Here is a 25540-nt window from a genome sequence, read left to right on the forward strand (position 1 = left end):
TTCATCCTTTGGTACTTGGTGGGACTGCCCCACCAAGAATGGCTCTCATCTCTGATTCCAGCTTCTTCTGTATCCGTGTTAAAGGATATGGCCCCTTTATTCTGGTTCATCTATCAGTAGGTTATCATTTGCTTTCAATCTTAAAAAAAATTATTCAAACTCTGCGGGCTGATTCTGCCCACCTCACTTCTCATCTGCTGTGGACTTATTCTCTTCTGTGAATCGTGTCTCTTCAGTGGGGTCTGAGGAAGCAGAGAGGGTAAACGTGTGTCTGTCTGTCACCCTGACCTAGAGTGTGACCTCCCTCACAGTGCTCTTTGTCTGATTGCTTGGACCTCAGAAGGCCCAGGTCTTTGTTTTCTAAGCCAAATTGTGGTTGTTTGTATGAACCTTCACTAGAATATTCTTAGAGGGCAGGAACCAGTTTTATTAACATCATTTTTGTGCGTATCTAGAAAAGATATAACTCAAATTTTTATGCCAGATGATAACCACTTTAAATTATTGCTGTTGCAGTTTATGCTTAATTGTAACATTCTCGAATAAAAACCAAAGCAAAACTCCAAAAATAATACTATGATTATAGTTCATCTTATTCCTTTTTCTATTCTTTTTTTCCTTCACTTGTTTTTCACTTTTCTTTTCAAAAATGGCTATTATCCCTTGCTTCTTTTCCCTTCTTTCCTGGTGGCTGTATTTATTTTTGTTCAAATTCTTTTCCACGAGCACTTTTGAAAATCAGTCTATTAAGGGATTCTAGAGTTCGTAAATCTTTTTAGATTTAGGCCTGGGGATAGGGCCCTAAGACTAAGGTACTTATTAAAAAAGAGTGCCAAGAGGTCTTATATACTTTGATTTTTAAATTTGAAAATAAAAACTTTTGGTTTTTCATTCATCACTTGGACTACATGTTTCAGTTCTGAACTGTTTCCCTTGAGCTTTGCTAAAATTAATAACAAGCTTTTCAAAACTGTTGTTTAACTGTTAACTCCTAGCCCATAAAATTTTCTCAAGAATAGAAAAAACAAAAATTTAACTTCAATAAGAAATTAATTACTGGTCATCCACCAAAAATTAAATGCATAAGGTGAAAAGCTTATTTTATACAACTCAATTATGTTAAATGTTACAACACATATCAGAACTATAAATGCACCATTGCTTTATTGCTATTAGTAGTCGTTGTACCTATACCTATCAATTCTGAAGGATTTTTTGTTTTATTTTTGGTGAAATTTTATCATTCTCTGACTAGTCCAGAAAATTTGGGTTATTTTCTAGTCAAACAAATACAGAGCTTTTATAAATGTGAACAAAAAGTTTATTTACTAGTATAAAAATTTTAAGTAACAGGCCAGGTGCAGTGGCTCACGCCTGTAATCCCAGCACTTTGGGAGGCCGAGGCGGGTGGATCACGAGGTCAGGAGATCGAGACCACCCTGGCTAACACGGTGAAACCCTGTCTCTACTAAAAAAAAATACAAAAAATTAGCCGGGCGTGATGGCGGGCGCCTGTAGTCCCAGCTACTTGGGAGGCTGTGGCAGAAGAATGGCGTGAACCCGGGAGGCGGAGCTTGCAATGAGCCGAGATCGGGCCACTGCACTCCAGCCTGGGCGACAGAGCGAGACTCTCAAAAAAAAATAAAAACTTTTAAGTAACATTGGAAATTACCCAGACATAGCTTCAAAAATCTAGCTTTATAAATGTTAGAAACAGTATGAAAATGTTAATACTGACTTAAAGTTGCTAGCCTTGATGAGACTCACATTTTATTATTAATTTCTGAAGAATTTAATTTTCCACAAAAACAACTTTGACAAATGAAAATACAGTCAGAAATATTGCTACTCTCGGTGTTATTAATTATTGGGGAAATTTCCATCTCTATTGCTGTTGTGAATCTGTCATTACATGATAAGGACCAAGAAATACGTATTTTAGTAAATCATTTGTTAGTGAATATTATTCAATTGAAACCAAAGAAATCTCATGTAGTTTACATCTCAAGACTCAATTCTCTAAACTAAATATCTTGAATTTAAAATTTACTTCAAAAATGAAAGGGGCTTAGCTTTTCCAGCACAGTGTTTGGCAAAGTCAGGCTTTTCACGGAGTCCTGGATGAGGAGTCCAAATTTGGCTCTGTGGCTGACTGCAGAATGACTTGTCATCCCAGGTCCTTAAACATGCCATTTTGCCTCTAGATCATTGATTCTCCAATCATAAAATAAGGAGACTAACATTTCCTTGTGTATGTGTGAGATCATGGCACCTGTAATGACATCTGTGCCTTCCATAACCGACACACCATCCACCCCAAACATTAGAAAATGCATGTGGTAGGAAAAAAATAGTGAGCTTACATCAACTAAATTTGAAGTTGGACTCTGAAAGATTATTTTATTCAGCTTCAGGCTTTCAGCCTTGGAAATAATCTTAGATGCAAATGGTGGTAGAATTTTCGGAATGAAAGCAATTGTTTCATTCATGGTGCCAACATTTCTCTTCATGAAAATTATAACATTTAAAAGAACTCCCATTGACCTAGAATGAGCATTTGATCCTTTCACTTACGCAAAAAAAAATTTCTTCTTCAAAAAATGTTTTTAGTATAGCTGTTGGTTTTTCATTACAGAATGCTTACTAAAATTTTAAATAATTTGCCCTGTGGAAACATTATTTGTGATAATTTGCTTGAAATTATTTCAGAATTTATGGAATATTAAATATATGGAAATACATGTGTAGAGTGTGCATACCTGTATACATTTTTTAAAGTGAGAAACTTTTAAAAGATTATAAAATAGAAAGAAAGACTGCAAGATTCAAAACATAGATCCCCTTAAATGACACTTCCCTCACCAATAATTGGACTGAGTTACAGTAATTTTACTCTAGCAAACAGACATGTATTCTGTGTCTCACGGGCTACCTGCTGAACGAGAGGACTCCAGTTGAAAGGTCAAGAACATAAAACCACAGGAGCTTTTTGAGTGGGTCTTCAACTTAGTTAAAATAAAAATAAAGGACCTGTGTTCCTTGAGAACTGGCCCCTAAATTTTCTTTCTCTACTTCAGAGTGTGGCAATGATGTGTTTGGGGACTTTGGCCAAAATTGAAGGTTTAGGAAACATTGAACATGACTTGAGAATATTAGCATGTTTACAAATGCATTTGGAAATATTTATATCACCATCTATATAAAAATAAAACTGTGAACAGCTGGACAAGAACACTGGTCTACTCGCCGAACTTTTTTCCAAGTTCCTTGACATCGAGGATTACCAATTGCTTGCCAATGGAGAGTCTGATTTCTGAAACGATATTTCGAAAATGTTAGTTCCACTAAAAGCATACCAAAGAAAAGTCTAATTTACAGAATTAAAACTCGGAGTTAAAAAAAAACTGATCACAGCCTGAGCAATATAGTGAGACCCCATCTCTACTATATATATATATATATATATATATATTTTTTTTTTTTTTTTCTAGTTAGCCAGACATAGTGGCACAGGCCTATGGTCTTGGGAGGCTGGGGTAGGAGGATTGCTTGAGCCCAGGAGTTGGAGGCTGCAGTGAGCCATGGTCTCACCGCTGCGCTTCAGCCTAGGTGACAGAGGGAAACCCTGTCTCAAAAAATATATATATATATATTATTTGTAAGGTACTTGAAAACTCTTTTATCTCCTTCATCTCCTTCCTTCCTTCCTCTTTTTTTTTTTTTTTTTTTTTTTTTTTTTGAGACAAGGTCTCCCTCTGCCACTTAGGCTGCAGTGCAGTGGCTCAATCATGGCTCACTGCAGCCTCGAACTCTTGGGCTCAAGCGGTCCTCCCACCCCAGCCTCCAAGGTGGCTGGGTCCACAGGTGCATGCCACCACATCTGGCTAATTTTTATAAAGAAAAATTATTTGTAGAGATGGAGTTTAACTGTGTTGCCAAGGTGGTCTCAAACTCCTGGGTGCAAGGGATCCTCCTGCTTCGGCCTCCTGGCTCACGCTGGGATTAGAAACATGGCCCACTGCACCCAGTTCCCCAATTTTTTTTTAATGATCACCAACAGAGTTTCCCTTGTTTAGTTTCTGTCAAAGCAAGTTTTAATTCATTGCTACTTTAGGACACCCTCATGTTGACAGAGTAACTTGGGGTTACTGTATTTGCTTTTCCCGTTCTATCTGAGCACAAGTGCTGCATAAAGGAAAATGGCTGACTGTTCTATGTGTATTTAAACTGGGAGGTCTGAACTAAATGATCTCTTTTCATGCTTTCCAACTCTTTGATTTCATAATGAAAAAACAATGAGAGAGCTGAAAAGAGCAAAGCCAGATTATTAAAATTATTATTTTTAAAGTCACTGCTACCTCAGCCAGGGTTTAAATACTATATGGGTACAAATTAAATTATAAATTCATTTAAAATCAAAACATGGATGAGGTATTCAGAAAAATATTATGTAAATATTTTCTATTTGATATAAATTCCTTACCCACTTTATTGTTCATATGGTGTGCTCAATGAAGGCCATGAGGCACTAGTGACTAATAAACATAAATTCAAGTTATTAAATATGAAAACATTCTACAGGAATAATAATTGACTGGAAAGGCCCATATTTTGCCTTTTAATCTGTATTTCTACCAGTTCCACCTGACATACTGAAAACCATCATCTATGTGTGACCTAAATTAGTCTTTGCCCAATAGTTGCCCAGCACGAAGTTGACTCTTCTTTTAGTTTTGTATAGTGTTATCAAATTTAAACACTAAATAAGTGCAGAACTGGGATACAGGTGCATGACTGTAAAATGTTTTTAGAGTCAATTATTTCAGAGAAATCTACAGATTTATATAAGATTATTATACTGCAGAGATGACCCCACCACTGTCTCAGTCAGGGTTTTATGAAGAAGCCCCATTGAGCAACAGTTCTGAAACTTCACCGTGGGTATGAATTACCTGGGCAGGGGTCCCCAAACTAGGACCCCGTAGAGGCCAAAGCCAGCCTACCCCTTCTTTGTGTCTGGACTGTGAGTTAAGAATAATTTTTATGTTTTAAAGTGTTAAAATCAAAACAATAATGATATTTTGTGACACATGAAAATTATATGAAATTCAAATTTTAGGGTCCATAAGTAAAGTTTTGTTAAATCCAAGGTTTGCATAGTGTCTGTGACTGTTTTCCTGCTACAAAGTCAGAGTTGAGGAGTTGTCACAGAGACCACACAGCCTGCAAAGCCAAAAATATCTACTCTCTGGCCCTTTACAGAAAAAGTTTTCTGGATCCTGACCTAAGACATTTTTAAAAATCCACCTCCAAAGAGTGATTCAGTTAGTTGGAATTGAGGTTCAGGAATCTGCGCATTTTACATCTCCATCTCACGAGATTCTGATTCTAGTGATCTTCAGAGCACCACTTTGGAGTGATCAGGTTTTTGGTGATCATTTGGGAATGTGATCTAAACTCCAATATCCCTTTTTTTTTTTTTTTTTTTTCTGGAGACAGAGTCTGGCTCTATCACCCACACCAGAGTGCAGTGGTGCAATCTCGGATCACTGCAACCTCCGCCTCCTGGGCTCAAGTGATCCTCCCCAGTAGCTGAGACTACAGGCATGCGCCACCATGCCAGGCTAATTTTTTATTTTTTGTAGACATGGGGTTTTACCATGTTGCCCAGGCTGGTCCCAACTCCTGAGCTCAAGCAATCTACCTGCCTCAGGCTCCCAAAGTGCTGGGATTACAGGCATGAGCCACCACTCCCAGCCCCCAATATCCAAATAGACCCATATTCACTGCTGGTGTATAGGGCCTATGGGTTCCATAGTGGGAACTGGAGCCCTGGCCCCTGGCAGTGCCAGAAGGATGGTCCTCCTCACCTACTGTTTTGACTTCCCAGTCATCCCTTGATATGTTACATACTGGTCAGCTGTCCGGACATGGAGAGGACAGATTTCTCACAATGAGTGACAAGAAAAGTACTTCAGTTAATTTCCCTCCTTACCCATCGGAGTCCAGGCCATCTCCAGAACAACGAAGGCTCACAGAGTTCATAGCTGGAGGCTGACAATCCACACACACCGTGTATCCCTCTCGGAGATACTGCATCCATCTTGTTAAGGGCCGGTTTTCCAGAGCACAGTGAGGAGTCAAGGACTCTGTCTTAAACTCCATACAGTATCTACAGCAAAAGAAGTAACAATGACACTTGCTGTAATGAGCAGTGGCCTAACGCTGTAGAAAGTCTTAGGAAGCCTGTCACCTCCAAGGGCATTTGGCCAACTGGAGCAGGTAGTGAGTATATCTTCACAAGTTACGTGTCAATCACCTTTAAGGTGTCTCATTCCCTGAAGCATGGTGAAATACTACTGATAATCACAAAAAACCTTTGTGCCCTTTTTCAGTCCATCATTGAGCTCTCTGGGCAATATAAATGTGCAGAAGTTTGGATATCCTGTATCCTGTCTAATCAGGTCACTAAATTGTGCACAGAAGTCCAGGTTTTTGTAGAAACCCAGCCCTTGATAATTTTGCTGATCTGAAGGAATTCTATAAATTGAACAAGCACTTGGTTGAGCCTGAGAACCCTAAAATATGAGCCCAGGAGGACTAGCCCTTAACACCTAGGCCAGCATCTCTGCTGTTCTGCTCCACAAAAGTACCCGGGATCTTCCCCACCCTCTCCACCCACCTCACTTGCATGGTCTGGAGTAATGATGATGAGTTTTGACTTGAAGTCAATCATCACAGTTACACTGGGCATCGCAGGTGAAAGCAGAAGTGGGAGGCTGAGTCATACTTTTCTGACAGAAGTTAGTGTCACCTTAAACTGAGCTGTGGAAAACTCTAACATTATATGTGACTAGACACTGAAAGCCCAGGGGAACATCCAGACATGAGGAATATTTTAGAAATTTGTACTTCAGCGCAGTTTTCCAATTCTTCAGGGAAACAAGACACAGTAAAAACTCTGAGTATTGTAACAGAAACTTGTTGCATTTTCATTTCCATGGGCTAGTTTCTTACCCATACAATTATGACTTGCAATAGGTTAAATGGAAAGTGTTTGCAGAATCTGCTTTAAAGATCTTTAAGAATGATTGGTACAGCTAATTAGTAACTAAAGGTAACAAGTATCTTTAGTTATTGAGGTAAGAAATCCTACAATGTGGCTTCAATCAATTTCAGACAGCTAAGCCCAGACATCTCTTTTTAAAAAAGTATTTTTTTTTTCATAGAGATGGGGTTCTCACTATGTTGCCCTGGCTGGTCTCAAACTCCTGGGCTCAAGCAATCCTCCTGCCCCAGCCTTCCAAGGCACTGAGATTACAGGTATGAGCCACCAGGCCCAGCCTCAGGCATCTCTTCAATGTTATTTTCTCATTAAATGCTCAAACCAACCTCATGTGGTAGGTTATTAACAGTCTCATTTTTTAGGAAGAAAAAACTGAGGTGGAATAAGTTGTTCAAGGTCTTATGCTAGTGAGGGCAGTGTGGGGACCTGAGCGTGCAGCTGTCTGGTATCCCTTATCTGATGGCAGAAGAATGGATTTCAGCTGAGCGTGACGGTGACTTCCTGCCTGTGCCAATAGGTTTCCGCAAGAAACCTCTGAGTTGAAGTGTGTGTCGCTTTCAAATTCACCAAACAGAGGTGGTGCTGAAGTCTAATGTCCCATAAAGACTGTAAGAGAAGCATCCTTAGTATGATTGATAAAATAAGCTCATAAAATAATCTCATTTGTATATAGTTTGTTTCTTGTTGGAGATTGGCCCTAAGAGGTAGATACATCTTTATAGCCCACAAAAACCAGGAAGGGACAAGTATTTTCCCAACTCTGATGAAGAGTCCATATTTTAGCCAAAGTCAAAGAGCAAGTAACAGAAGAAAACATAAACCAAGTTGACCCTCTTGCATTGACTTGACTATATAATTGGAAAAACATGATTTAAAAAAACAAACAAACACGAAATTACCCAGCATCCTCTGTGTGTGTAGACCAGTGTGGAGACGTAGCTTGTCGTGTTCTCTCCTTGTTGAATGCAGAGGTAGTTATAAAGGCAGGAACTGGAAAAGGGAGATTTCTGTTGAATTCAGGGAGCCAAAGTGCTCAGAGCATCGTTTCCCAATTTTGGTTTTGTACCTGTCTAAGGGTCTCCATTCCTAAACTCACAGGGCTACGGCACACCATGAAGGTGTGAAATGAGGCCAAGTTACAAATTCGATAAAGATGTGTGTGCACACAGATGGGTAGGGAGGGGGCCTGCAGGCCTTTGACAAGCACATTTGTCTGCAGTAATAAAACTGTGTGAGAGGAAGGAGAGGGGCCAGGAGGAAAAACCAGAAGGAAAGGAAGATGGGGGTGAGAAGGGGTACAAGGGAAAAAGTGAGATAATAGAGCTTATGAAGAGAAGAGGAGGTTTTTAGAAATGAAATGAAGAGAAATAGAGAAAGAAAGGGAAAAATAAGAAGATAATAAAAGAATAGAAAGGAAACAAAGAAAGAAGGAAAGAGAGAGAAGACAAAAGAGAGTAAAAGGGGATGGAAGGAGAGAAAACAGACAACCAAAGGGAGAAAAAATGAGAAAGGAAAAAAGTAGCCGGCGCGTTGGCTCATGCCTGTAATCCCAGCAGTGTGGGAGGCCATAGTGGGTGGATCACCTGAGGTCAGGAGTTCAAGATCAGCCTGGCCAACATGGCAAAACCCTGTCTCTACTAAAAATACAAAAATTAGCTGGGCGTGGTGGCAAGTGCCTGTAATCCCAGCTACTTAGGAGGCTGAGGCAGGAGAATCACTTGAACCCGGGAGGCAGAGGTTTCAGTGAGCCGACATCGCGCCCCTACACTCCAGCCTGAGCAAAAGAGTGAAACTCCATCTCAAAAAGAAAAAGGCAGAAGAAGCAGAGGAGGAAAGAAGATGGGTCTTCCCCAAGCCTCAGGTAACCACAGCAGGAAAAGTTCATGGAAGCTCTGCCCACCACATAGTATCAATGTGGCTGCCCAGTGCCAGCCTGCACAGCGTTGTCCCCACACCAGCTCAGGGAAAGGAAGTCTTCAGTGGTCCCCTTCTTTTCCCTCTTCCTCCCCACAACCCTACCCCAACTCTGATGCTCTTGGGTCAGAGAAAAAAAATGGCACCAAGAATCCTTCCTCCTGCCTCTGCTCACTTTAATTCTATTGTGTTTGTGTGTCTCCTCTCTACCTCTATACCTTGTTGCTATAATAACACCTATAGGTTCCAGTCTCCTGGACTGACTCTGTTGTCATCTTGAGGAAGGCAGGGTTTTGCCTTGTCCATCACTATAGCTTCACACATTTACACACTCAATAAATATTTGTGCAAGGAATAAATGGGACAGTGAGTGAATGAATGAGGTCATGGGCTTGCAGCCAAGACACACAGGCCCTACTTCCCTGTAGTCTTCTGTTCCTATACTGAGCCTTGCAGCCAAGATGGCTCAGCAGTCCTCCCTACCTCTGTTTCAAAAACTGGGCGATTCCAGGAAGGGTAGATACAAGCTGATATCAACTTGTGAGATGCCAAAGTCATCATCAACATGAACTCAACAATGTGAGGATACTGGTTGCAAAATAGATGCTTCAAGCCTACATGTTGATTTTACTTGTTTCTTTACTATCCCAAGATGACAAACCTTAACTCTTTTTGAGCTTTTCTTTTTTTTTTTTTTTTTTTTTGAGACAGAGTCTCGCTGAGTTGCCTAGGCTGGAGTGCAGTGGCGCCATCTCGGCTCACTGCAAGCTCCGCCTCCGGGGTTCACACCATTCTCCTGCCTCAGCCTCCCGAGTAGCTGGGACTACAGGCGCCCGCCACTACACCTGGCTAATTGTTTTTGTATTTTTAGTAGAGGCGGGGTTTCACCGTGTTAGCCAGGATGGTCTTGATCTGACCTCGTGATCCTCCCGTCTCGGCCTCCCAAAGTGCTGGGATTACAGGCGTGAGCCACCGCGCCCGGCCTGAGCTTTTCTTAATGAGGAGTTATTTTTGTATTAGTAGGGAATTTAAGACAAAAGGCCAGGCATAGTGGCTCATGCCTGTAATCCCAGCACTTTGGGAGGCCAAGGCAGGCAGATCAATTGAGGCCAGGAGATCAAGACCAGCCTGGCCAACATGGTGAAACCCTGTCTCTACTAAAAATTATACAAAAATGAGCCACATTTTGTGGCATTCGGCCGTAGACCCATCTGTTCGGGAGGCTGGGAAAATCACTTGAACCCAGGAGGCGGGGACTGCAGTGAGCCGAGATCACACCACTGCACTGCAGCCTGGGCAACAGAGTGAGACTGTCTCAAAAAAAAAAAAAAAAAAAAAAAAAACAAGAGCAGCTGCCCAATACTGGGTAGCCACTTGCTCCTGTGAGGCTCTTTTTTGCTGCACTGACATGTTTAATTGTTTTCTAAATGTGACCGTAGCGTTTGCATTTCTAAGATCTACAGACAGAATTCGAACAAGTGAGTGCATGTATATCAGGATCCCTCTCTGTTTCTCTCAGACCTAATTATCAGAAACACAAACATCTAAAGGATTTTAGTTCTCCCATATATTTTCATTTCTGTTCTTCAGACACACGTGTTTCTTCACTAAGTGAAGAATAAATTTACTGCTAAATCCATGCAGCATTACACAAGTCCACCTGTAATTTTTTTGGGATTCTTTAGCTCAGATATTTATGTAATCAAATCTGTACTGCATATATCATTACAAAAGTTCAAAGGCAAGGTACTTAATGTATAGCTCAGAAAAACAGGCTATGAAGTGGAAGGAAAACATAAATATATGACTCTAGTTTCTGATACAAAATTCTTGGAAAAGGTTCTATAATAATAAAAATAAAAGCTAACAATTACGCACTTCTAAGTTTCCAGGGACAACTCTAAGTCGCTTTTCATGTATTAATTTATTTAATTCTCACAAGCCTCTTGAGATAGATCCTATTATTTCCCCATTACACAGATGAGAAAATTGTGGCACAGAGAGGTTAAGGAATGTGTTTAAGGCTCACATCTAAATATAGCACAGCCAGGCAACATCTCCGAAATCAAACTCCTCAGGGCGGCACTCCACTGCCTCTATAATAACACAGATGACAAAGTTCCAGTACTGTTTGCAGCATCTTTCCCATTTATTATTTAAATTTGGCTTTATTTTTCCTTTCTGTCACGAATCATTATGCTCTATGTGAAGTCAGATTTAAGAAAGGAAAAGAAAAACCTTTAGCCCCTTGTATCTGGAGTGACCTCAGGACATGAGAGAGGTAGGGGGCCAGGGAGGGCACACAGTGGGTGCAGGGTCACCCTCTGGGTACCATGGCCCCTGGTATGTGTATAGCCTGCTCATTTACAAAGTAATTTCACATCATATGTTACCAACCTTCACAAAAACTTTGTAAAGGGGTGTTAACACCAATTTCATTCATCAGAAAACTGAGGCTCACCGAGGTTAAATGAAGGGAAAATAAATATTAAGTGACTAAGCAAGGACCCAGCACAGAAGCTATCTTCTGAGGGCTTGGGGGTTTTCATTTTTATTTTCCATTTTCTGTTTGTGGTAGAGACGGGGTCTCACTCTGTTGCCCAGGCTGGTCTTCTGGGGCCCAAGCAATCCTTGTGCCTTGGCCTCCTGGAGTGCTAGGATTACAGGCATGTGCCACCAAGCTTGGCCCATCTGTTTTTTAGGACTTTCTTTCATGCTCTTGGGATTAGGGTGCATCCTAAGAGCAAGCCAGGTACCCAGGGCTGTCTCCTCCATGTCCTGGCCCCAGGCCTTGGGCTTGGTGGTGGCACATTCTATTGCCAAGGTCCCTCTCCTCACATGAGCCAGACTGCCTGGAGGTCCCAGAACCAGCACCACTTTTTAATACACCCCCCAAATTCAATTTTCGTTACTTAAGTAATGAAATAACTTAGAAATTGTTTTTGCCTCCCACCCCACTTCTGCTAATGTGCGGAAGCACGTAACCCAGCATCCCTGGGACAAAGGCCCCCAATAAATCTAAGTTCCCCTTCCTGGCAACAGTATTCAAGTGCAGTATATTCTTTGTTCACAGGTGATTTGCCAATGTTTCTGGCGTTCTATCAGCCTACCGTTGTTTGGTTTTACCACAACTTCCACTTCTAAAAGCCGGGCATTGCATATACTTACTTTGAACATGAAAGTAAATTAAATTTGCTTTGAGAATTTCATAACATCCTCTGACACAATGGGGTGTCACAAAAGCAGGCCTGGGATCACTGGTCTGTAGATATAGTACAGAAGAGAGTAAAATGAAAAATTGACAAATAATATCTACCTAGAGGCATATGGTTTATAATAATGCACATTGATCTCCTTTTAGGAGGAAAACATATATATATAAACAATTGTCAATGATGTGCAACACATTTAGTAATGTGGCTTTTTAAATTTGTCTTTATAATAAAAATATAATCATGGTATGCATTAAATGAAACAGGAAAAAGGAAATAGCTACTCAATCATTAATAAGAGAGCTTCAGGGATCATGTTTCCTTCACTAGCTTCACGGGCGTTTATATTTCTACTTAGTTACAAGAATCTGTAATTACAATTTTAGCTGTAATGATGACAGTTAATAGCAAAACACTATTGAGATGGGAAAATCCCATAAGACTTAGAGCCGGGAGATCCAGGTTTTAGTTCCAGTAGTCCTTCACAGGTGCTGTCACCTCTCAGAACTCCAATGTCCTCAGGTGTAAACCAAGGATAATGATTCTGTCCTACCTCTCTGTGGAGGCAGAATTGTGGCCCCCAAAGAATGTCCATGTCCTGATCCCCAGAACCTGTGAATATGTTATATTACATGGGAACAAGGAATTAAGGTTACAGGTGGAATTAAGGTTGCTGCTCAGCTGACCTTAAAATAGGAAGCATAGCCTCGTTTTCCAGGTGGACCCAATGTAATCACAGGATCCTAAGAAAGAGCTGGTCAGAACCTGGCCAGCATGGCGAAACCCCATCTCTACTAAAAATACAAAAATTAGCTGGGTGCGTTGGCGTGCGCCTGTAATCCCAGTTACTCGGGAGGCTGTGGCAGGAGAATTGCTTGAACTTGGGAGGCAGAGGTTGCAGTGAGCCATGATCGCACCACTGCACTCCAGCCTGGGCAACAGGGTGAGACTCCATCTTATATGAAAAGAAAAAAAAAAAATGTGGCAACGGAAGAAAGGCACAGAGAAATGCACTGTTGCTAGCTATGAGGATGGAGGACGGCGGCAGTGAGGAAAGGATGTGGGCAGCCTCTGGAAGGTGGAAAAGGCAAGGAAGAGCAGTCTCCCCTAGAGCCTCCAGAAAGGCCTGTAGCCCGGCTGACACCTTCATTTTTGCCCGGGGAAACTCATGTCAGACTCTGATCTTCAGAAATGTAAGATAATAAATCTGTGGGGTTTTTTTGTTTTGTTTTGTTTTGTTTGAGACAGAGTTTTACTCTTGTTGCCCAGGCTGGAGTGCAATGGCACAATCTTGGCTCACAGCAACCTCTGCCTCCTAGGTTCAAGCAATTCTCCTGCCTCAGCTTCCCAAGTAGCTGAGATTACAGGTATATGCCACCACACCCAGCTAATTTTTTATTTTTAGTAGAGATAGGGTTTCACCATGTTGGTCAGGCTGGTCTCGAACTCCTGACCTCAGGTGATCCACTCGCCTCAACCTCCCAAAGTGCTGGGATTACAGGCATGAGCCAGCACACCTGGCCTAATCTGTGTTGTTTTAAGCCACTAAGTTTGGGGTAATCTGTAGAAGCAGCCGTAGAAAATGAATACACTCCTTCACGGGGTTGCTATGAAGGCTGAACCAATGATGTCTATAAGATCTCTCTGCTATGCAAACATGAGGGATTCGTGTGCCGTGCCTCAAAGGCACCTGATCTGCGAACAGGAAGTCTAGTGGGGGTGGGAGGCAGTAACAGGGACACAGGTGACCATGCAGCAGGATGAGAGCCTCCAGGTTGAGTGTGGGCTACTTCTCCATGCTCCCACACCAACCTGTGTTTCCTTCTATCCCAGAGCTCACCCCCGTGAGTTCTATTTAGCTGTGATATGTTTGTTAATCAAGTTTGGAACTCTAAAACCTAGCACAGTGCTGGCACACACAGGAGGTGCTCAGTAAGTGTTAAGTTAATGAAACACATAAGTGAATGCATAGTGCATGGAGCCAAACAGGGCCTGGGGCCCATGGAGAATCCACTAAATTGGATGTTCACGTGATTGCCTCTCATGTCCCTCTTGTTTTCCTCTAGTAAGCCATCATTTTTCAAAGAGCATTCCACAGCACATGAATGATTTTAGTGGGACGCTCCATAGAAAAGGGGATTATATAATCAAATTATGGGAAAACACTGCATATCCTCTCTCTCTCTTATAGAATGAAAATGCAGATCCACATAATAAAGGCTCTGAAAAGTTCTTTGGTAGAGAAAACTGTCTGATTTACCCCATATTTTCCTACTAATCCCTTTTCTTGCACAACTATTCTAATAAAAGAGGATACGCTTTGGGAACTTCTGCCTTCAGGAAAGTGCTGCTTAGGTGACCCAGCTATGACAGAGGGGCATCTGTCACGCTTGGGCTACAGCAGTGGCTCTCAAACTCCAGTGAGCATCTGAAGCCCCTGGAAGCCTTGCTAGAATGCAGAGTGCTGGGCCCACATGCAGGGATTATGCCCATGGGTCTGGGTGGGGCTGAGGAACCAGATCCTGATGCTGCCGGTCCAGGACCACCCATTAGGAATCATCAGACAGGGTTGTTGGAGGGGTCCTGTCTTCCCCAACTAGCTTGTGACAGGAGTAATCATTACCAAGACATCTCCAACAGGAGGGGAATGCTGGGGACCAAAGTCAGGACTGCAAATGCCAGCTGCCCTACCTCAAGTAGAGATTTCTCCTCTCTTCCCAAGCTGACATCTTTTATTTTATGATAGTAGGGAAGGAGGCTGTTCAGTACAGATATGTTAAGACGCAGTCTCTAACAACTTCCTGCATTGTCCTGGTGTAGAGACCCAGGGCTGGGAAGGGGAGTGCGACAGCCTGGTGCACCACTGAAGAGCCCGATGTGCTGAAGTAACCCTCTAGCAGTCAGGCACCGCACAGGAGTAGGTGGGCTGCTTTTCCAGATAGGTTGGCGCTAGCTTTTAAGAACCACCAAAAACATCCATAATGTCCTACAGCGTCTTCCTCCCCGAGCAGTTTGTGTAGTGTCTCTGCAAAGTGACTGAGCGTAATTTTGTTCTACGGCTGTGTCTGTGAGCAACCACGTCTGAAGCACTGAATGACCTCCCTGTGACCTTAATATGACCGCCGTATCAATGGGGTAACAACACTCTGGCCCCTCCATTTGCCACTCCACTACCAGAGTGATCTTCTCCCCGGCAAAGAACACCCCAATGGCTCTTAAGATAAAGCCCAGAATCCCAAATAGGGTGTTCTCTGTGCGCCCCACATGCCGACCTTCCTTTGCCAATCGCATGCGGGCCTTGTGCTCCCCCATGTTACACAAAAGAGCCAAAGATGCTTATTCCTCACCCTACGCTGAGACCCTTTAGCTCACAAACATGCTGGCACAAAACTCAAATTTTTTATACATGCAACTGTTTTTAAATAGCCAAACAGGCAGATTTTTAGCCACTTAGGGCCTGCCTGCCTGCACACCTGTGAAACTATACCCAGCATCTGTTGGCCACTGATAGGCCTTGTGTTATCAGACCCCAAGATGCTGCTGCCCTTCTGAGGTCTCTGACCAAAAGACTCCCCACTGTGCTGCTGGATGACCTCACCTTGACATTTAAGGCCCCTTTCCAATCTCCCTCTCCCCCAGTAGTTGCTGTGCCCTCCTCCCCAGCCCACCATAAGCCCCTGAACAGTCTCATGCTGTGAGGACGTCCCCTCTCATGCAGCCCTGTCCAAGCAAGCACTGCCCAGTAAAGTTCGCTGTGCTACTGCCTCTCATGGATATAGACTTTTCCCTTGATCAGCTCCCAAATCCCTCAAACCCTCTACACCTGGCCATCAGGTTTAACCACACTAGTCTGCCTGCCTGGGCAGCTCTACATACCTCAACCTTATCTCTAGGAAAGCCCCTCCTCCTCCTTCCCCTCCAAGACTGAGGGGAATCACCTAATTACACCCGCTGAGCGCTCCCTGCACCTCTCACTCGTTTGCTACCAGCTGCACCAATTACTGCAGCTGTAAATCCATTAATTCCCTGGATTATCTGATGATTGCACCCCTCTCACTAGGCTGTGGTCTACCTGACAGCAGGCTCCACATCAACTTTTCTCACCATTGTGACCCCAGCGCCAGCCCAGCACCTGGCATCAAGTAGACTCTCAATAAATATTTGTGTGTGGAAAAAAAGGAGGAAAAAAATGGCTTGACAAGGATTGTGTTGACATAAAATTTCCACGTTCCTATGAGAAACATATGGTTTTTGCTATCCTGAGAAGTCAGTGTTTTGCCCTATTGGATTCAATGCAGATCAACACATCAGCTTTTTCATTTATTTCTCTGTGAGCCTTGTATGGTCTCTGGCTCATTAATGAGCCGATTCCTGGCCCCTCCATTGGCCACTCCAAAACCAGAGTGATCTTTTCAAATTACATTAGCCCCAATCCAGTCTTGAGAGGAGAGGCAGGTAAAACGAATCATTAAAAATAATAATAAAAGGCCGGGTGCAGTGGCTCATGCCTGTAATCCCAGCACTTTGGGAGGCTGAGGTGGGCGGATCACGAGGTCAGGAGATTGAGAGCATCCTGGCTAACACAGTGAAACCCCGTCTCTACTAAAAAATACAAAAATTTAGCTGGGCATGGTGGCAGGTGCCTGTAGTCCCAGCTACTTGGGAGGCTGAGGCAGAAGAATGGCGTGAACCCAGGAGGCGGAGCTTGCAGTGAGCCGAGATCATGCCACTGCCCTCCAGCCTGGGTGACAGAGCGAGACTCTTGTCTCAAAAATAATAATAATAAATAATAATAATAATAAAAGAATCACTTTATAATTGTTTAGAATTCTGTGATTTTTCCACGATTTTCCCACATGTGTTAGTGTGCATAATGAAACAGGAATTGCAGTGGAAGGTGAAATAACGTTATACTTCCTGGACACTTACTGTGCTGTGTGAAATGTCATCCTCCTATCTAAAGTCCTTTATCACCAGCTTGATTGAGTTCACTCAAAACCACAAGCATGCGGTTTATTTCATTACTGAGTCCATGCACAATGAGAATGGGGCATCGGATTATAAAACACACCAAGGGAAGTGAGGGAAAGGGAGTAGTTTGCACAGCTGGCCATAATTCCTTTATTAAGCATTTCCTGAGCTTCCTATCTACTTTGGGCAGCCTGGCCCATCCCACTCCCTGTGGTGCATGGAACTTTCCCTGCACAGCATATGGCCTTTTATGGGATGAAGTGGTCAAAAAGTCATCACAGATAACAAAGGCAGCAACCATGAAAACATCAGTACCATAGGAGTGCCCGCAGCCCTGGCCCTGCGGGGTGGAGTACTCCAGGCAGCCGGCTCTCTCTTCCAGGGGTGGGCAGGGCGCCCCGCCATTCTGAGGCTCCTGCTGCACCGAGCGCCTCCGCACACGGGTTGTAGGCTTGCACTGGTCGGCACAACCACTCCAGGGGCTCCATTCCCCCACGAAGCACGGGCGAGCTGAAAAACAGCACAATAGGACGCTCACCTGAGTAAATCCTGCCAGGCTGCCAGGCTGTTCCCGACAACACAAACAGCTGAGTTTAGCCCCATGTAAACTTCGCCTGGCCCCAGGCCCTGTATCAGGAGACGCACACAAAGCCTCAGCAGGTCCCAGTTGACACTGACTCCATCTGCCCACCCTGATGGTGAATTGATAACCTGGTACCCCTTAGAAGCAGCTGGATACCCTGGGATCCTAAATGTGGGTCTGACCCAGGGAAACACACCCAAGGAGATGAGAAGGAAGCTTTCAGGGGAATTTCTCACACTCCCTGGGCTGAGATCAGGTATTTGCTTTTGTTTTTCCTTGATATTAACTTTATCTGCCCCTGCCCATAGCATTTTTATTATAACAAGACATTCTCATCATCGACAACACAAACAAAAAAAAAAGTATAAAAAAGAAAATGTACTTCACCCACCAATCCCATCACCTACCCAGGTCAATTCTTCTCAGCAAATGTGTCTTCACAAGAAACAGGGCTTAGGGCCATGCACAGGGACCCCTATACTTTAAGCTTCTCCTGTTTACTCTATTTTCTTTCTCCATGGCTTGTAGACTCATGAACTATGAGGGCTGGAGTTTAGAGATGAGCCACCAGGGCCCAGAGAGGTAAAGAGTATTCACGGTCACGCATGAAGAGGCAGAGTCAGGCCAAGAATCTGGCCCTGGAGTCTTGTTTGTGCTGTTGGTCTATGCTTTTCCACACGATTTGGTTGGCATGGGGCTCAGCTGGTTTCTCAGCAGACAGCCGTGCACTGGGCTGCTCCCTGGAGTCCAGCAATATGTATTGGGATTCCCCTCATGGACAACTAAAGCCATTCTCCTTCCTTGATTGTGAAGTCCACTTACCAAATCTGAAGATGTAATTTAAAAATGCAATTTCCTCACCATGACCATAAAATCAATATGGCGTCACATTTAACTTTCTCATTGAAAGTTCTAATGTATCTTAGACTGTAATCAGCTTTTAAATTGAATTATTTCGGGATTTAAAATTAAATATAAGAAAAGGAAAGAACTAGAAGACAGAAGACACGCCCATGACCTAGATGCCAAACATTTTTTTTCCCCTTGAAGTGTGATCCACTTTCCTGTCATCCTCACACTTTCCAATTCATAGTGTTTCCCACAAGAATTAGCACTCTGACTTCTTTGAAAGCTTGACTTGAACTTCTGCATTCATGGTTTTTGGAGGACATGGGATTTGGCAGCACATAGCTACCCCAGACATAAAAAGGGTCCCGTGCAACATAAACAAACATGTCAGTAATCTAAAAATTTCCATACTAGTTTAAAACATGCTTTCATTCATCAACTAAATACCCACAGGTATCACATGTCAACTACCTAAAGAAGCCAGAATAAGCCACGTTACAGTTCATTCCCAATATCTGCCATGCATACATCTTTTGGCAAAACACTAACAGGTCACTTCCTGCTTTTGTTGGCTCTTGTTAGCCCTTCCCTTTTTATTTTCATGATCTCATAATTCCATTGGCCCATCGAACCAAAAAGCATTTAAAGAGATCCCCTAGGCTGTGAGCTGATTGAGAAAGACTCCTTCTATCCTTCATTATTTCAATACCTCTTTTCTTCCACCTTCAGCCTTGAGTCTAGCTAGTCCTGCTGTGATGTGTTGGGCTTGAACAACACTTAATATTGCATACAAAAGAATGCACTTGTTTCAAAGATTAACATTTGGACATCACTATAAAATACAATTTTGCCATAGCATTAACTCAGAACTTAGTAATATGGCCTTGAATTAGACTTGGTCCTTATGATAAAAGATGACACTGGGGAGGGTTTTCTGACTGAACTTAGCCTCCCAGGATTCCATCATCATATGTATCTCATGTCTAGTATTTGTTTCTTGTATTTGGTTTGGTCTCACAGTTGAAGTCCTCAAAATTACAGAATCAATCATTGCGTCAAGTTATTCCTATTCGTTAAAGTTTGTCCTTAGCAAAACACTATATCCCGTTTTTCCAATCCATGATTTTAAAAGCTCCATAACGAGAATCAGAAAGTTGTAGGGTCCAGAACAATGACATCTCAATAGCTTAATTATGAGACTCGCTCAGAATTATAGGAATAAAAAGGTGTTTCACAAAATATTTTGTGTTGGAAGATTAAACAAATGAAGAAGTATTTATTCCTATTCTGCACCAAAGATTCTATTCTTGGTTATGTCTTGGTTAGCTTGCGAACTTCTGATTATTTGGATTGCAAGCCATCATAGATCACAAGAGATCTTTGGTCATGGAGGTTAGGGGAAGTATGGAAACCTCTGACAGATTTATTACAAGTCATTTATTACAGCTGCCTGACACAGATTTCCTTTTGGACGATTCCAATAGTATTCGTGTCCCCTTTCCCACTAGCTTATCTAATTCACATCTATTCACAGCATATCAAAATATTCTTTTTAAAATCTGACCTTCTCAATCTTCACTTGAGTTTCACCAGCTGTTAATGGAGCCGATAGACTGTGGCACCTAGGAGCGGCATGGTGGCCTTTGACTCCAAGTTTGTCACAGCTTCTCAGTTGCTTCAGAGTTAGGATTTGATGACATCATCCACCCCTTTTAGGAGAAGAAAGCCTAGATTTAATGGGTGCCAGGAAGCTTGGTAAGCTTGCTCTTTTCTTTTCTTCTTTGTTTAAACTCAAGCTAATATTCAGGTTGGGTCTCCCCAGAAGCAGCCTGTGAAACATGGATTTAAATGCAAGTAATTTATTTGTGAGGTGATCTCAAGCACCATACAGGAGTGGAGAACAGAGTCAGAGAGGGAGACAGAAGAGAGCACAGACAGAAAATAAAAGAAGCTAAAAGCTCTGCTGAAGACCTGGTGGGCACCCCTGGCTCTCAGCTCATTGGAGAGTGAGATAATGGATGTAGATTCAGAGTGCAAGAAATTATCAAGTCCTTGCCCACTGACCAACTGGTCCCCCTTTCTCAAGACCTTTCCAGTTATCAGAGATTCCTACCACAGCCAAAGGAGAATAAGTTATATATCTCAGTAATGAATCACACACAAGAGTGTAGCACATTTTCACAGTCCTAATGGAGACAGCCAGTCACGTCCAAGTACAATTACTTTAAAAGATGTATCACTAATTTTTTAAAAGAATAAATGACTTAGACTCCCTCATTTCCTTCGGATTTCATCTGACATCCAAACTCCCTGCTGTGACCTACAAGGTTCTGTTCCTGTGTGACCTGGCCTCTGCCTGACCTTCCACTTCCACCTGCACTTCCCTGCCCACCTCTGCTCCAAGTTCAGCCACATGGGCCTCTTTACCCCTTGAACACACCAAGCTCTTTCCCACCCTGGGACCCTGGTACACATTTTTACTCTGCTGGGAATATTCTCCCTACACTGGGCATGGCTGGGTCCCACTCACCCTTTAATTCCCAGACTAACTACTTCCTCTTCAGGGAGTCTTTTTCTGGCCAGCTTTTTCCAGTCTTCGCCTAGCCCCGCTACACAGACACACAGACACACACACAACTTATTTCCTCTCAGAGCTTGGTGTTCCTTGCCTTGTAGCATTGCCATAATTCATAATTACATATTCATTTGTTGTGTTTATTATTGATACCCCTGAGGATCATGATAGTTTTTTATTTCATTCCTGGTGCTTGGCACATGGTAGGTGCTTAATAATATTCATTGAATGAATGAATGAATGAAATGGCATTGGGCATGTTTCCCCTCCTCCCTAGATAATGTTCTACATTGAAACAGACTCTGATCTGCTCATATCATTAGTTAGAAGCCAAAGCACTGATGGAGGCTCCAGCAAAGGAAGGAAGTGGGGTGGAAGGAGACGAGCAAATCAGAAGCCCCCACAGCCAAACCCATGGGAATTCTTAGCCTGGCCCAGAGTTTGGGCTCTCCTGGCCGCAATGGCCCCAAGAGTGTCCATCAGAAGGAGCATTGTTTTCTGTGCCTTAAGATCAGGTAGGTCCAAGCTTCTCCTGGCAGCTGCAAGTCCTTTAGATCCATTCTGATCTATTTATATCTCCTGCCAGGACCACATTTTGAAAGTAACAAGCTTCTTTACTTTTATTATCTGTGGCACAAAATGGCATTTCCTTTCATTTGATCCAAATTTCCCTCACTCAAGAATTTCAGAATATGGTGAAAAAAAAATCCATGCTTACCTTTCCTGTGCCACTCATGGTCTGACATGGTCTGTGCCACTCATGGTTTGGGGAGGTCGCCTTTCCTCCCAGCCAGACTCTTCAAGGTCATGTCTTCTGCTTTTGGACCCATCTTTCTAGGCACTTCTCATCTCGGAGTTACCACTGGACTTTCTCCAGGTCTGTTCGCAGTTCGAGGAGTTGTGCCAGCCAGAGCAAGACACCCTATTCTCAGCCTTTAGGTACCAAAGGGTCATTTAAAAATATTTTTTTTTTTCAAATGCTTTTCTAGGTGATGTCAAATACATGCACACAGAGAGCAACAAAATGAGCCGACAGCCAGAGCCATTCATTTTATAAAGAGAGTTTGGACTATTTTTTCTTGGAGGTAAAGCCTTGTTCTTGTTTTCATGTAGCAGTGTCTCCTTGGTTAATCACAGAGACTCAAGCACTCTCCTTTGTAATCTAGCCCTGCCTATTGGCTTTTTGCCATCTAAAAGTTTAAGGCCACCCACAAACAAGTGCTTTCTCCCTCACATTGTTAAGTTCAAATAGTCCTAATCATTCCTAAGGAAATGTTCTTACACTGTACCCACAGCAGTACCCATTTATGCATAGCTATTGTTTCTTCACATTCTGTGGAAGAAAAATAAAACAGCCCTATTATACCCCAACACCCACACATGCACACCTCATAGTGACACAAATTTAAATATATATCATCTCCCTTTTCTTCTTTTTTTGGAGACGGAGTCTTGCTCTGTCACCCACGCTGGAGTGCAATGGCACGATCTCAACTCACTGCAACCTCCGCCTCCTGAGTTCAAGCCATTCTCATACTTCAGCCTCCTAAGTAGCTGGGATTATAGGAGCCACCTCCATACCTGGCTAATTTTTTGTATTTTTAGTAGAGATGGGGTTTTGCCATGTTGGCCAGGCTGGTCTCGAACTCCTGACTTCAGGTGATGCTTCTACCTCGGCCTCCCAAAGTGCTGGGATTACAGGCATTAGCCACCGTGCCTGGCCATCATCTTCCTTTCTTTTTCTCCATGTGTATTCCTCTTTCTGTAGAACCTTGTCAAAGCTTCTCTGAAAGCCAAATAAGACTACATTCCCCAAGTGCCTATTACTCCCTCAGAAAGCTTAAATAAAATGATCAAGACTTTTCTCCCCCTCTTGCAGAAACCATATTATCTGGCCCCCAAAGGGGTTTTTTTTTTTCTTTTGAGACATTTACTGGACTAGTTCCTGAAGTACTAGCAAGATGATATGGGCTGTGTCATTTGATAAATAGAATTTTATATACTATGTAACCCAGGGGAAAAAAAGATATGAATAAAAAAGATAATAGTACTTTTTCTTTCTGGGTAACAGGTTTCCAGGTGAGTTGTTTTCTTGTTTTGTGCATTTCTGTATTTTCCAAATTTTCTGCAACAAACATATATTTTGTAGTCAAGGAAAGAAAATCTTTTATAAAGGAAATGTGGCTACACCCTGGATGGCAGTGTCGTCTGAAGCCTTGGGTAACATCACCTGGTGGGGATGGGTGGGACGACTGCTCACATTCTTTTGACATACATTATTAAGTGGCATCATGATAGCCATTTGAGTTTATGAAGACAGGCAAGACACACTCTGCCCTCGAGGAGCCTTGAGTAGATGGAGGGAGAAGCCTTGCTCACTCTGCTGGTGTTTATGTGGGGCCTACCCTGCAAAGCACACTGCTTCTCATAAGACCTCATTTCTCTGAGGCAGAAAAACATCATGTTTTGACGTATGGGCTCTGGATCCGGATGACCTGGGTTCAAATCTCACTACACCAGTTATTAGTGCTGTGACTTTGGACAAGTTACCCAACCTGTCTGTGCCTTGCTTACATCGTATGTAAAATGAGACCAAAATGAGGAATAACATCAGCGGGTTGTGGGATCCAATAACTGTGAAGTGCTTGGGAGAGTGCCTGGTATGGAGTAAATGTTAAGTGTTAAAAACTTGACCCTCCTTCACTGCTCACCCAGGGCTGCAGCCAAATTCTGCTAAGTCAAGTCCATTTGAATACTGGCTCCAGTCAGGCCCCACTTATTTTTATTTCTTCAAAGCCAAAGGCGATGTCTCAGACTGTTCTGGTTCCTGTAAAGCCTCAACTCTCTAAATCATCGTAGACTCTGGCATCTTTCCTTTGGGTGAGTTTGGAGCCCTTATTTTCAAGCATGGTGCCTCTTTCCCTCCAGATATGATGTCATCAGACTGGCTAGTTTGTTTCCTAGACTCTCCATAAATCTAGGAGAAGACACCAGCCCATATAGGCTATTCAATGTTTGTCCTGCTTCACTTGGGTTAATATTACCCTCTCCTTAAGCTGCCAATCAATGATCTAAGGCAACTACTGTTCTATGATCTTAGAAAATGCAAATTCTAGGAACCCAGTTGGAGAATTAGAGATTGGGGTGTTATCCACCTCATAAGCAAGTTTTCCAAGAAGTTCTTCCAGGGCAGGGTAACTTGGATCTGTTCCCCTACTCTACGTTTCCCCATCCCTGGTAAGGCACAGCCAGTGGAGAATTTTCCATCCCTTTTTTAGAGGAGGTGGGAAGGAAGCTGTGATGCTCCCTTGGTGTTGAAACTCATGCCATCGTCATAAGGAGATTTCCTGAGATCATTCTAGAACAGATGTCTTTGACAGTTTAGTAATTGTATAGATTCAATAACATTTTAGTTTTTACATGAGAAAAAAAGTCTTTTTACTTAGAAAAAGAAATGCCAGTATTTCATCTCTTAGCCACATAATAACAATAATAATAATGCATATATCAAGATGAAAAAATCAGAAGGAATAGAAGTAAAGCATGTTTAGTTACACTGACTCAGTTACATTTTCCATTCACATTGAATGTAATATCAGTCAAAAAAGGCTTTAGGCAGCAAAAACAGGTAAAATAATGGGTAAGAAGGAAAAGAGGGCCAGGCACCCTGGCTCACACCTATAATCCCAGCATGTTGGGAGGCCAAGGCAGGCAGATTGCTTGAGCCTAGGAATTGGAGACCAGCTTGGGCAACATGGGGAAACTTTGTCACCACAAAAAATAGCCAGGCTTGGCAGCACACGTCTGTAGTCCCAGCTACTCAGGGAGCTGAGGTAGGAGGATGGACTTGAGCCTGTGAAGCAGAGGTGTGGAGGTTGCAGTGAGCTGAGATCACGCCACTGCACTCCAGCCTAGGCGACAGAATCAGATCCCATCTCAAAAAGAAAAAAAAAAGAGAGAGAAGAAGAGAGTCTAAGAGGCAGAATGGTTCTATGAGTGTAGAGTAACTGGGGGTTCTAAATGCTGAAACCTGATTTATCTAGGAATAAGTAATAGCCATAAATTGGCAAATATATGTGGCAATTGGCAATCTGAAATCAGGCACTTCAGATCTCAGCTCTGCTCATTGGTGTTAGCTTGAGTAATGGAAACCCTTGGAAAGCCTTAGCTGTTCTGTCTGTAAAAATGCTAGTATAGGTCACCAGGTTCTTTTCCCAAATGCTTGAGGCAGTTGAGTCTCAGTACTCAGGACTTCCTGGATCTTAGAAAGGGAATACAGTCTATGTACCTTATTTGGGGTGTCCCCCTCTCCTCAGCAGGGTCTGGAGCAGATCCTTGCAAAATATATTAATATTTTTGAGGCAAAATAT

The 25540-nt window shown here is 42.7% G+C and overlaps 1 protein-coding gene across 1 annotated transcript in view; it reads right to left on the minus strand.

The window, feature by feature from the left end:
• Nucleotides 1-264: 264 nt before the first annotated feature.
• Nucleotides 265-25540, minus strand: part of SBSPON (somatomedin B and thrombospondin type 1 domain containing) — a 29372-nt gene continuing 4096 nt past the window's right edge. Inside the window, exons 2-5 of the mRNA XM_002819178.4 lie at nt 17479-17673; nt 7966-8056; nt 5996-6172; nt 265-3313 (exon numbers count right to left, since the gene is read on the minus strand). Coding sequence (XP_002819224.1) covers nt 3196-3313; nt 5996-6172; nt 7966-8056; nt 17479-17673 — 581 coding nt within the window. The 3' untranslated portion in view covers nt 265-3195. The remainder of the gene's footprint in view (nt 3314-5995; nt 6173-7965; nt 8057-17478; nt 17674-25540) is intronic.

This window comes from Pongo abelii, chromosome 7, assembly GCF_028885655.2.
Source record: "Pongo abelii isolate AG06213 chromosome 7, NHGRI_mPonAbe1-v2.0_pri, whole genome shotgun sequence".
In the NCBI taxonomy this organism is placed as follows: Eukaryota; Metazoa; Chordata; class Mammalia; order Primates; family Hominidae; genus Pongo; species Pongo abelii.